Source organism: Manacus candei, unplaced genomic scaffold (genome assembly GCF_025592945.1).
Source record: "Manacus candei isolate 608988 ecotype Guabito, Panama unplaced genomic scaffold, ASM2559294v1 h1tg000025l, whole genome shotgun sequence".
In the NCBI taxonomy this organism is placed as follows: Eukaryota; Metazoa; Chordata; class Aves; order Passeriformes; family Pipridae; genus Manacus; species Manacus candei.
In genome coordinates this window covers 6951401-6963914 of record NW_026138073.1, presented here as the reverse complement: position 1 = coordinate 6963914, position 12514 = coordinate 6951401, and the positions used below count along the sequence as shown (strand labels likewise).

At 43.3% G+C, this 12514-nt stretch overlaps 1 protein-coding gene across 5 annotated transcripts in view; it reads right to left on the bottom strand.

Moving 5' to 3' along the window:
- The window catches only part of ADAMTS9 (ADAM metallopeptidase with thrombospondin type 1 motif 9), an 83511-nt gene that overhangs the window by 22899 nt on the left and 48098 nt on the right, over positions 1–12514 (bottom strand). For all 5 annotated transcript variants that reach the window (XR_007904718.1, XM_051788735.1, XM_051788736.1 and 2 more), the window contains one exon: positions 302–469. Coding sequence is in view for 4 of the 5 variants with exons in the window: in XM_051788735.1 (XP_051644695.1) it covers positions 302–469 (168 nt within the window). In the remaining variant the exon portion in view is untranslated. The remainder of the gene's footprint in view (positions 1–301; positions 470–12514) is intronic.

Genomic DNA, 12514 nt, shown 5'->3' with positions numbered 1-12514 from the left:
TAAATAGTAGATTCTCTTTCATATTATATACTAATGATGTTTCTAGCAGAAACTTATAATATACAATAAGGAATTTACTTTCAGATAGACACCAAAAGCAAGTTTCCATGTTTTCAGCTGGTACAAATCAGTGCTACTCCACTGCTGTCCATGAAGCTACACTATTTTATGCCAGGATCTGGCCAAAAACTTTTATCCTTTAATAATTCAAGAGGACAGAAGTGATCAGAAGACCAAGTTCTAACCAATTTGAGGAAGGAAGAATATCAAAGGGTGCAAAAGGGTACACAATGTGTCTCACCTGTCCCCAATCTCCTGCTTTCCACTTCGGACATCTGCCCCCTCTGCATTTCTTTTGCACGTTGGGCTTAGCAAGGTGTTTGCAATACTCTTCTTCTACATGTCTCCCTTCCTTTGACAAACAGTACACACTGCGGTGCTTTTGGCCCCTTCCACAGGAGACAGAACACTGTAAATATAAAGTAACAACAGATCAGCTTTCACACAGGGCTGTCTACACAGTCATACAGGGGCCATGGTTATACAGGGCACTTTCCCAGGTCCCAGGCAGCCTACACAAAACCTTGAGGTGGGTACAGAAGGGCAGCATTTAACCACTGGAAATGCTACCAATTACACTTAATATTCCATGGTATTCTTGGTCAGAGCCCCCAAAAATGCCAATATCAAAACAAGAGAAAGCAGCTGACATTCAGCAGGGCTAACAGGCTGGATTCCTGGCATTGCTCCAGTGGTTTCAAAGGAGCAGAGTCATCTTACAGGGATCAAGGCAGGAGCCCTCAGTATCTACTTAGAAGAACTTGAAAGGAACCATTTCCATTTACCTTGGTACAAAGGGATGTCAAATGTTGGTAAATCAGGAGGCTAAAGTGTGATACTGCACCTTCACAGAGGGAAATAACTGCACAAAAGACAAGGCAGAAAAGGGCAGCCTTTCCATGTCCTTGGTACTAAAGCCTGTGTTTGTTTTACCACTGTAGACTGACTTTTTTTTACTTTTCACTAAATAGACCGAAACCAAGACATGCTCATCCTTAAGATTTATGCATTTTGAAAACAACTCGGAAGGTGGCAAGAAGGCAGAGCCTGGAGAATCAAAGCAAAAAGCAAACCAGCAGGTATGTTAGCTGTAAGCTTTGTAGTGAAGCAACTAATTTCAACCTCCCTCTGCAGGTTCACTGAACTTTTTCAAATGTGACCACTTCTGGCATGCAAACCCCAAGCAACTTCACTTTGATTTCAGATTAGTCTCCTCCAAAAGATTTAGGAATCAAAGGGGTCTGGAATCACGACAAGAATTTAATATGACAGTTTCGTGTAGAACAAGCCTCTTACTCAGCATGATGCACCCAGAGACTCAACTTCAATTTCTTCATTACATGCTATGTCATAAGCATACTGGTTTAATCCTTGAGTGCAAACACACTGTTTTAACCATCTCTCCATAGAAAATGTTCTGTTTTCTTTTCAAAATGGAGGAAACACACAGAAATGAGGCTTCTACCTTCATTTTGGAACCACTCCATCAGCATATTTCCCAAGAAATATATTACAGCTCAAGCTCTTCCCAGCCTATGAATACATTTGAAACCTAAAATATTTATATATGTAGCAGCTCTGGAAGATCCACTAGAATAGAAATTGGCATATACAATGACACCTGTGAATATTTTATATTACAGCCCTACTTACAACTCATTCAGCCCACAAAGAACCAGCAAGAGTAGTAACTTGCTCCTAAATGGAAAAGGTCAGACCAGCGTGGAGAGAAATGGATATAACTCCTAAAATCAGACATTGCTGCTTAAAAGCTTGTACAAGTAATGCCCTGAAAAAGGTTGTTTTCCTGCTGCCAGAGCGTTACAGATCAAGGAAAGATGGCTGAGGTCCCTTGTGATCAGCAGGGTTTAAGAGCCATTAACGGTGCTCCTCTGAGAGGCAGGGATGGCTGACTCTGAGTTCTCCTGAGCCCAGATCCAATTTCAGGATAGGCCAAAAAAATCCAACGAGCAACATTCAATCTTGCACTGAGAAATAGAGGAAAGGCTGTCCCTTGTAATAAAATAAAACTTCCACGAGTTACCCATATCCATAAACTTCCCTTTTTTTTCTTTAGTATCAACAGAAAAAAAGACTGAGCTAATGAGCTATATTTTTATAAGCCTTTAAATTTCATCTGAAGTTCATTTTTTCATTCTCTTCCCAGGCAATGAATGTCAGTAAGAAGGAAATGTCAAATCTTACCAAACCCAGTTGTAAACTTTCATCCATTTACTGTCTTTGGTCTAAACACCAACACTGACACTTAGGAAAAAATTCAAGTGCTCCTCTGTTAGTGCTCTCCTTGCAGGTTGATGCCACTTTACTGTGACAACCAATGCTAAAGAGTAAATTTACAGCCTTCATCAGGATTCTGTCTTGCCCCACATCCTGACCTGGTACAGCCCAGAGCATTCCTTAGGTGAAAGAATACATTGGATCCACTACTTATCCTAAAGGAAGACTAACCACATTGTGCAACAATGCAAGTACATCTCTGGGGATCTGAAGCTGGTTGATAAATATTTGATATCACAAATAATATGGTGCTAGTCGTTTCCAAAATTATTATTCCCCATCTACAAAATGTTTAACTGTGGTGTAGAGCCTGATTCTGACATTTATCTTGTGATCCCATGATCAAACAACAAGTCTGCATGAACACCTTGGTGCACTCAGAGGTTGAGGCATAATTTGCCTAATTTTGTTAATTCTTAAATGTAATTCCCAAGATGCTGGAATTAATCATTTCTATGTCTGCCTTTAATATAAATCAAAGTTAGGCAGCTGTGCATTTTCAGATCTAAACCACCCGTTTGCTTTCATGCACATTTGAGTTATGATCTCATTTGCACTGACAGAAAAGAAAGGTTGGATAATCTAATGTAACAAGTATCAGAGACTAAAAATTCCTTTGCAAAGAGTCTACTTCATAACTACCATCTAATTCGTCTCAGGTATTTTCAGCTTTTATCTAGCACGTAGATATGAAGCATATGTGAGCCACATGCGAAGAATAATTTAATAGTGGGCTTCATCTCAGTGCCATATGAGTCAGAGAAGTGCTACACCTAGCTACCACCATCAGTCTCATCTATTTGAGACCCTGGAGGAACTTTCATTATCAGGACTCTTCATCGCTGCAAATGCTGCTGCTGCTTAAGGTACCCATCAATAGCAGTGCCATAGTGAGGTAAGCTTGGATCGTGCTTTCCTTAAAACATTTGACTAGAACAGACAAAACCACTCCCTTCATATTTCTCTTTTTTTTCTTGATTCCTTTCCCTCACCCCCTATAGAAAGTGATTCCAAGTGCTGGGGACAGACAGGTGGAATACCAGCCTCATCCAAGGCTCTTTGCAGACAACAGAAAAACTTCTACTGGCTTTAAGCACCTCTGATGCAGCTCTGAAGGTGTAGCCAGGTACTGTATTGATTTTTTTTTTTTTACTAAGCAGCTTTCTGGAGTCAAGGATCATGTCCACTTGGGTACACCCGTGGTCACCCACCTCTTTCTCCACTCATGTGGGAAAACGTTGCTCTTAAAGGTTGTTTGCAGCCCGTGATTGAGGCACAACAGCAAATAGCACCCCTGGGAGAACCTGGGAGGGCAGCCAGGCATGGAAGAGGGTGTGAAAACAACACATTGTGGTGTTTCTATTAAAGATCCACCAAAATGTTTGTGGCACATAAAGTAATAGGGAAATACTATTTCAAAAAAATCAACTACAGCCATCACACTAAAACTCTACCAGACCTTCCTCTGGTTATTATCTTTATTATCTCCTAAACCCACCACAGTCACACCTGGTACTTTCTGCAGAGAAGAAAAACAGAAGGACTTCCCTAAGAGCATTAGGATCAAAGCATTCAGCACAGATTTGAGGGGTTTATATTTATTGCATGGTTAGTGTTGTTAACATGCCAAGAACTAGAGATTGGCATGCTGCTGAGCTATTCAAACAAGTATACTGCCTAGTTTAAATAAATGAAAGAAAATAGTTTAAATAAATATAACAAGAATATTTCCATATCAACTGTTTCCATAAAGGTCAGAACATGATGCTAAATGTCTCCTGCAATGCCTTGCTCTGCTCCAGCACACAGAAAAGCTTGTGTTTTTGTTTCCACAAAAAATTTGTTTTCTGTTTCAGAGTTCAGGAATGACAACGCTTATTCTGTTTTACCAAGTACGTGCAAATTGCTTTAAAACAACCCTTGCTGCATTTCCTACTCTGATGTTTGGAAGATGAGGGTACATCTTGTTCATTTCTTAATGAAAGGCTGTTACTTGATTCACCGGGCTTGTAGCAGGAAAAAAACCAGAGTATGTAACCCAAAAGCTCTTAAAAATTTGTACAGAATTTCAGGGTGGTTGGGGCCAGTTTCTGAGCCTCTTGCCAGAGACCATGACCTGCTCTTCTGCACTGGGAGCCCACGCTATGGCTGTGCTGCTGCCAGGCTGAGGGCTGGGAACGAGGTCAGTCCAGCACCAAAAGGACTCCGCAGCCCTGGGCACAAATGAGCAAATCTTGGTGAGAAGAAAGAGGCAGAACAGAGCAACCAAGAAGAAATGGAATGACTCTGCTTCTTGTAAGCTGTGCATTCAAGGGAAGATCAACACAGGGCAGAAAGGCATATCCCCAGCAAGAACCTGGGAACACTCTCCCCCAGAAGTAAAAAGTTTCAGAAAATGCTGTCAGACCACTTTTCAGGCCCACCTCGCATCAGCCGACGATTTGGGAGGTATTTGAGATAATAAATGCAAGCTGTGGTGATCACCAAATGAATTCCCAAAGATAGGTATGCTCCGATAGCTCACCAACAGCAGGGCTGGGGGCTGGGAAGAATTAAGACCAAAAATGGCTTTATCAGATTCTGCCAGGAGCAACTTTTTGGAGGAAATTAAAATCAACCCTTGTAGATTTAGATTTCCCCACATTAAGTATTATATGGAAAGTAAACACTCATAAGTAAGCCATGGTTCATCCTTTCCAACAGTCTGAGACAAAACATGTGCTGGATGAGATAAAGCAGAAAAGCAACAGCACCCTACGATGCTTTACACCCCCTTTCCATGAGGGCTGTGCTCCTGGATGTCAGCAAACTTCTCCAGCTATGAGCAAAGCCCAACTATGCACCCTCATAGTTACCTTTCAGCATCATATTAGTCTATGTCAGCTCTTACTACAACTTACACTGCTCCTGTCAGATGCTGAAACCACTGCCCTGTGACTTCAGTACTTCTGAAGTCTCTTGAGCACAAAGGACATCAGCAGACACACCACCAAGGAAAGCCTGAACCCTTCCTCACCAGCTGAACCTTTACTAGAAGTCTTAATATGCCTGAACCTATCTAGCAACAGAGGCATTGTGGCACCCAAACCAAATTAGCTTCACAACAGCAACGAATTTTAGCAGGTAACTCCCTTGGCTTCAGTGAGAGAAGCAACAAGTTGAAAGCAAGGGTGCAACACTTGATACTTAGGAAATATTTATTGCTACTTTGAAGTCCTGTTCCTTCCACTGCTCTGTTTTAGCGTGGTCTCACACCTGGCTGCATCAGCATGGTGAGAACTCTGTGTCTGTGGGGTAGCAACACGTGTGCAGGGCAGGAGTCACCCAACTTGGCTTTCCTTTCCTGACAAACTACAGAGCCACACCTCAACGCACCCAAGAGCGTATGGTCATGGTGATTTTAGCTGGTATGTGGCCAGAAAATACATGTGATTTTTGTATATTTAAAAGGGAAGGGGGGGTCTCTACATTCAAAGGAGGGCAAAGGGACTAGAGAGCTGAGCAAAACACACTAAAGCACTGCACTGCAGTTTGAAGGAGGCTTTGGGAATGTTTAATCCATGCTGACTCTCCAGAGAAATGGGACAATTAAAAAAAAAAGACATGAACATTAGGGATTTTGGAAAGTGTAGTCAGAGTATGTTTGTAAGCATTGTCCAGAATCCCTGTGGAAGTGTCTTGAGGAGCTGCATTACAGCCCTTGGTGTGCACAAGAGCAGGGTTTGCCCCATTGTCCCCGAGGATCACTCCTTGCCCCGGGCACGGGTGAGAGAGAACATCCATGCTGGCCTGCCCTGTCCCTCTAGTGCACTCAGGGTCTCCATCCTCCACAGTTCTGTTCCTGGCTCTGAGCAGAGCTTCCCAAGTGATTATTTGCAAAAGGGAGAAATAACACAGTCCACTAAATCTTCACCTTCCCACTGCCAAACTCAGCTGCAGGGACTGGTGAGTGACCTTGGATGATGTCTTTTAACACATTAAAAAGAAAAACAGGAAAAAAAAGGAAAATTTCTCAAAGAAAAGGGTCCAACTTGATGTGTTGCTGCAGCAGAGGGAAGAGGCTGCTGTGTCTGAAGCCCATTCCTCCAGCACAGATTGCCCAGCAGAAAGGATGCTCTTGGTCTCTTTAACTTCTGCAAGATTTAAAGCCCTGAGCGCCAAAGTCAATACCATAATTTCCCCGGGCTTGGAAACCTCACAAGATATATGGGTAAAAAAGAGGTAACTACAACAGGAGAAGCCATGCATCCTCCTCTCCTGCAGCATCCACCTAGTAAGCAGCACCTTCTCCCCCCACCCTTTCCCCTGCCCTGTTGCTACACCATATACAAAGACTTCACCAGGTACAGAAATCAGCAGGGCTGTGAGCACGCAGAGCTGCCGTACAAGCTTCATCCCTGCCCTGCTCCACACTATTTACCTTAGACAACAAAAAAGCAAAAGCTCCCTTACAGCCACTGCAGGTCTCTCAAGGGGGGGAGGTGTTACATGGCATTTCCTCAAATTAGGAGATGTGTGAGCTACCCAAGGACACCAGTATAATGGGATGTGGAAGGCACTGATGAAGCCTATTTTCCATGCTGTGGCACTTCTAGGACAGTACCAATTGAAGCAGCAAGGTGCCTCAGCTAACTGACACTTCATATTTTTAGTGAACAGTTGTATTATAATGCCATTTAGATGTTCCATTCAAGAATAGAATTTCTCCATGTTGGATGGAGTGAAACACAAAGCAAAGAGCTCTCCAAGGATCGTTAGCTCTATTTCACAGATGTGCATCACACCGGGGGGCTGTAGGAGCATTGGGCTGCTGCTTACTTCCCAGTTTTATAAAGAAAAATCTTGGCTTAATGCAGTAGGGATACTGTCAGCCTGCACATGGTCTTGGGCATCAGACAGATTTTCAGCCATGCTGCTGGCTCACTCACCTCCCCTGTGAGCTAGTAAAATTAAAACATGAACAGAAAATTAAGTGCCTTTGGAACAGGACTGACTACAACATTTTCCCTTAAAAACTGCACAAATCAGTCACAAGGAAAGTTAGAAACACAGTAAATCTCTTTGTGCTTGGTGTCCCTCATCATTACACATCCTTGTTTCTAAATCCCTAGCATCTGAGCAACAGCAATTATTGCAGTGAGGGGTATACAGCTTGACTCTGAAAAATGAGCAACACTGCACACAGATTTCTCAATGCCCAGCTCAGGGATCTGCCTGAAGATGCTCAACTTCACAGCTCATCCTTGAAAAGTGTGTTACTGTTCCAAAGTGTCTCCTGCAGCCTAACACACACTGTGATTCCTGCACTCAGAGCCAGTGCTTTGGGAGACAAATGTTCCCAGCAATTGCCATTTTAAGTATTGCTTTATTTCTCCTGGGTGTGAGCGTGTGCAGAGGTGCAGGTATAGGAGGTCTGCAGGCCTTATGGAGCCAGAGCCACAGATGGGCCACCCACGACATAGAGACTGAAACCAGGCATTGCTGAACAGCAGCTCCACCACTTTGAGTTCAAGCCATGCACAGCCTAGAAAATGACCATTTAGCTGAGAAAACGTGTAAGAGGAGGTGTAAAAAGGCACAGAGGCACACCAAGTGCAGCCAAACAGCCACTGCACTTCTTTGGGAGGAGAGAAGCATTTTACAGTGTTAGGACAGAAGCATGGTAAGAAACATCAGTGAATACTAATGGAAGAGAAGATTTTGAAGAAAATAACCTTCCTGCGTCTAACCACTGGCCCAGCACGTCTGTCCTGGCAGTAGCAACAGGAGAGGCTAACGAAGGAGAGCAGATGAGATTCTCTGCAGCTCATTTCCCAGCATTTAGTCACTGGACTGGGGAGGTTAGAGAGGACACTGCTACCCAATCCTTTTACTTCTCCATCAGACTAAAAGACCCTCGATTTAATCACCAGGTCAGGTGATGAGGGCTGCAAGGGCCAATAGGGGCTTTCAAGGGAGGAGTTTGGATTGCAACAGCTGAGCTTTAAGTTGCAGGAAATCAGTCCTTGGAAGGGTGGATCCAGAAAAATCACTACAGGGCTGGCGCAGTGTTAAGCAGAGGGTGGTCCCTCACCTGCAGGTTAGCAGACAGAATTCCATGGTTGTTTTCCTGCTCATGGAGCATCAACACTCGCAAACAGGAGACAGAAAACTGAAAGAAAAAGTACACCTATATAGTTCTTCTTTTTTAAGGAGAAAGAGAAGTATCAATGAAAGATGGTGATGGCAGACAAAAAGTAAAAATGGAAAGGAAAATAAAAATGGGAGATTTTAGGGCAGCAAGAGAGAAATAAAGGGATGTTCCCCTACCAGGCAGCTGGGTACCACTGGCTTTACCCACCTGTGATTGGCTTGGAGCCATCAGCTGTGGGTCTGAGCCTTAACAGGAACAGCAGGCACTGAGCTGAGGAAAGAGATGCATGAGCCTCAAAGGAGCAACAGGCAAACACTTCACACAAAAAACCCAACTGCATTTACCCTCTGGGACAAGCTCTGAGAAGGGCACAAGGCAGCAAATTGGTGAATTCCCAGTTATGGGATGTGCAGTTTTGGAGGTTGGCTGAAGCTGGGCACTGGTGGTGGGATGCTCTGGATGAGTGTCACACTGCAGGGAGTACAAGAAAGGGTCTGGTTTGCTTTTATAAACAAAAACAGAGAGGGCTGCACTGTCAAAGGCCTATTTTTGACTAGGGAACCAAAGCAGACAACTTCTTGCCTTTCATCAGCACAGTGAACCGGCAGTCCCTGGAGTCAGTCAGTCTGCGAGATCCTAGAGGGAGGCAGCCAGGAACCCAAGAGGGACAACAGCCTTGGTGGGCCAGCCTAAGCACACAGTAAACAGCTCTGAGACAGAGACAGCTTCAGACAGATGTCTGGGGATATCCATGGGCTACCAACCTCTCATTTTGGTCAGGATCAGCTTTATTAAATCTGTTTCTACTCGCTTTCTGAAGGCATGCAAGTCACCCACTGCATCCCTCTGCCGGGGTTATGGGTGCTGGGGCTATATGTGCAGCCGTCCTCTGCTGCAGCAACATTTGTGCTTCCCCCACAGGCTCCCAGGGTAGGACTGTTTTTATTAGTTTTCTGATAATACCTGGCACTACAGAGAAATACAGACTTGCTGCTGCAGTCTTGAAGCCCAAACCTTCATCGTATGAATGAAGGACAGAAAAAGCAATATGAATCACTGAGTGACTGGAGAGTTTAGTGTGCCTATCACTTCATTTTCAAGGATGGCTTTGTTATTGCAAAACATGTGTAAAGAATCACACAGCAGCTTAGTAGTGCTGCTGTCACAGCAAATTCATTTTCTGCAGGAGAGAGGAAGACAACAGCAGAGTTATATACACTTGCAACCAAATCTGTCCCTGGTTATCACTTCTGTCTTAGCAAGAGCTGACATCCTGCCTGCTAAGAACATTATCAGAATAACGACACAGAGAATACTGCTGTTGAACAGCCTATTTTCATCCAGCTGCATGGGGAAGGCATTTTGTAAACAACATGTTGGGGCTTTGACACAATTAAATACAAATAACCTGAAGTTTCCACTGACACCAATGTTAAGATTAAAATTCCTGAGCGCCAGCTGCCTGAAACAGATGTTGGCCAGGCAGTTCTCCCACTTCTCACCCAGCTCAGAGACCCTTTGCTGCTACCATGTCTCTGAGTGCAGCCAAAGAGCCCTGCAAAGCCATCAATGCCACCAGCTTCCTGCCAAGGGGATACAGTAATGCTGTCCTAGCCCAAACCTGAATTCACATCCACAACAGAGTCTGGAGCTTAGCCAGCTAATATTCTAATTATTTTACACTAAGCTTCCAATTCTTCATTAGAGCAAAAGGCCCTCAAAGACTATGATACCAGCACCTCTGCCTATGGGAGAAGCTGGAAAGGACACACTGCTGTTCTGCAGGCAGTCAGAGCTACACAACCATCACATCAGCAGCTCAAACTTTAGATACTTGAGAGACAACTACTTGAAAAGAAAAATCAGACTACTTTTAAAATTATAATACTTTTTAGAAAAAAAAAAAACAATCTAAAATCCCACCCACCTGTTTTACACAGTTCAAAGTCAAATGATCACTGTCCCAGCGCGGTGAAGCCCAAATGAGTCACCCAACTGAACCAGGGTGCTGTGAGATATAATTGTTTTACCTTTTCTGTGCCCATTTCCTAACTCAGAAAGAATGAGAAACCCACACCAAGTTAATTCAGCATTATTCATAAATTGTATCAGGATACAGTTGGATATTAAGGTAAACTTAGATTATTGCAAGGAACAAATCTGCTCCAAGAGAAGTGTTTTAAGTGATATGGGTATATTTTACATATGTGATATATATATACGGGTATATATGTTAAAAACCAGACTTGGGTTTTAAGTGAAGTGATGGGCAATTCTCTCTTTGAACATCTCCCTCATTCTGGAGAACATGGCAAGATTTCCTCTCGATATTCGAGAGCGTGTATGGAGATCTGTGTTCATACCATAAGGCATTCAGAGGAGAAAAAACACTCTCTATTCTGGTGACAATCTGTGCATGTTTTCTAAAGCATGGTTTTAATAAAAAGGTCAGTTCTATCACATGGTGTACAATTCTGTAGTGTGTAAATACATGTTCTTAAGGAAGCAAGGAAATAAAAGTGTCACCTCCTCTTAGTCCTCTTTGAACATACATTATAATGACATGACATCTCACCAGTCTCCTTTTATAAAATTATCATTTAAACACACAGTCTGTTTATCCATTTAATTATCTCTTCCAAACCTGGATTTAACCAGCCAGATAAAAATTACTTGTTTACTGTATAAAATCCCAGTGGAATTCTGCCCAAGGACTGCCCAAGGTTGGACTCTTCAGACTCTCTCTGCTTTAATTTGTATGTATTTTATAGTACTAATTTCACTGAAACTTGAGTAAAGCCAGTCAGATGCTTGTGAGAAATTAGTTATCCAAACTTCGTAATTCATACGATTTTAACTGTGTTTAATTGTTGAAAATAACAATTTCTGTTGGAGAACAAAGCAAGTAAAAGAAAAGCCAGTAAAAAATGGAACGTTGCAGTACCATTTCAGAAAATTTAGCAAAAGTTACCAAAACTAAGTATATGATCTTAATTTAGCAAAAGACTCAAGAAATCATTATACAAATTCATTGTTCATTACATTCTACTTGTCTTTAATTTTCACTGTTCAACATTAACATTAGACATCGTAAAGGTATGCAACATTTATATAAAATTAAATAACAATATTGGAAAAATAAATACACTTTTACATAAATACATAAATCCATACTGCTGAAAAGTTTCAGCTAATACTATACTCTTGTTTCAAAAGTGACCAAGAAAATATGGTAGTGACACTCCATCTCGACAGATGAAGTATGTACAGCTACAGGATGATGTTTGCAACCAATGGCAGAGCTAAAGCAAATCCAGGTGACACCACACTAAAGGAAAAAAGTTTGGCCGTTACTACCTACAGTAGTAGCACGAGGTAGACATACACATGGAGTGTTCTGCTGGAGGGACACGAAGCCCTGTGGACCCTATAGATGCTTCTCAGTCTTCAGACAGCTCTGGGGTCCCCTAGGTCAGAGCCCAGGGACACCTCGGTAAATAAGACTGGAAAATCAAGTCACTTTGTGGCAGCAATCAGGGCTCAGCCCTGCAGCACCTTCCCATGTGGAGGCCAAGGGCTGTGAGCCCTGTGGGCAGCTGGGAAGAGGTACCACAGGCAGGACAGGATGTCCCTGCCCTCCACCTGTCTGCCTGACACCCCACCCGCTCCCAGGAGAGCGAGGAAGGACAACCCACCGAGGTTAGTATGACTGAGTCAAGGGAATTTTTTCCTGGGTGAAAAGAAAACAACTCAAAACCAAGCTAGAGGACTGCACCCTGCCTCTCCAACAGCGAGGAGCAGGCACAGACCTGGAGCCTGCTCCTGAAACAGCTGTGAAGAGGCTGAGTGACATCAGAATGCCACACAACTCTGTCCACACCTTTGGTTCTTGCAAATGGTCCAGCACAGGTAGCCAAGGTTGGCAGCACCTCCCAGCTGGTAAATCCTGCAGAGCAGCCAGTGCACACGTCGCCAGCCCTGCTTACCTCCCCTCGCTCATGGGTAGCACCAGCCAGATCGGCG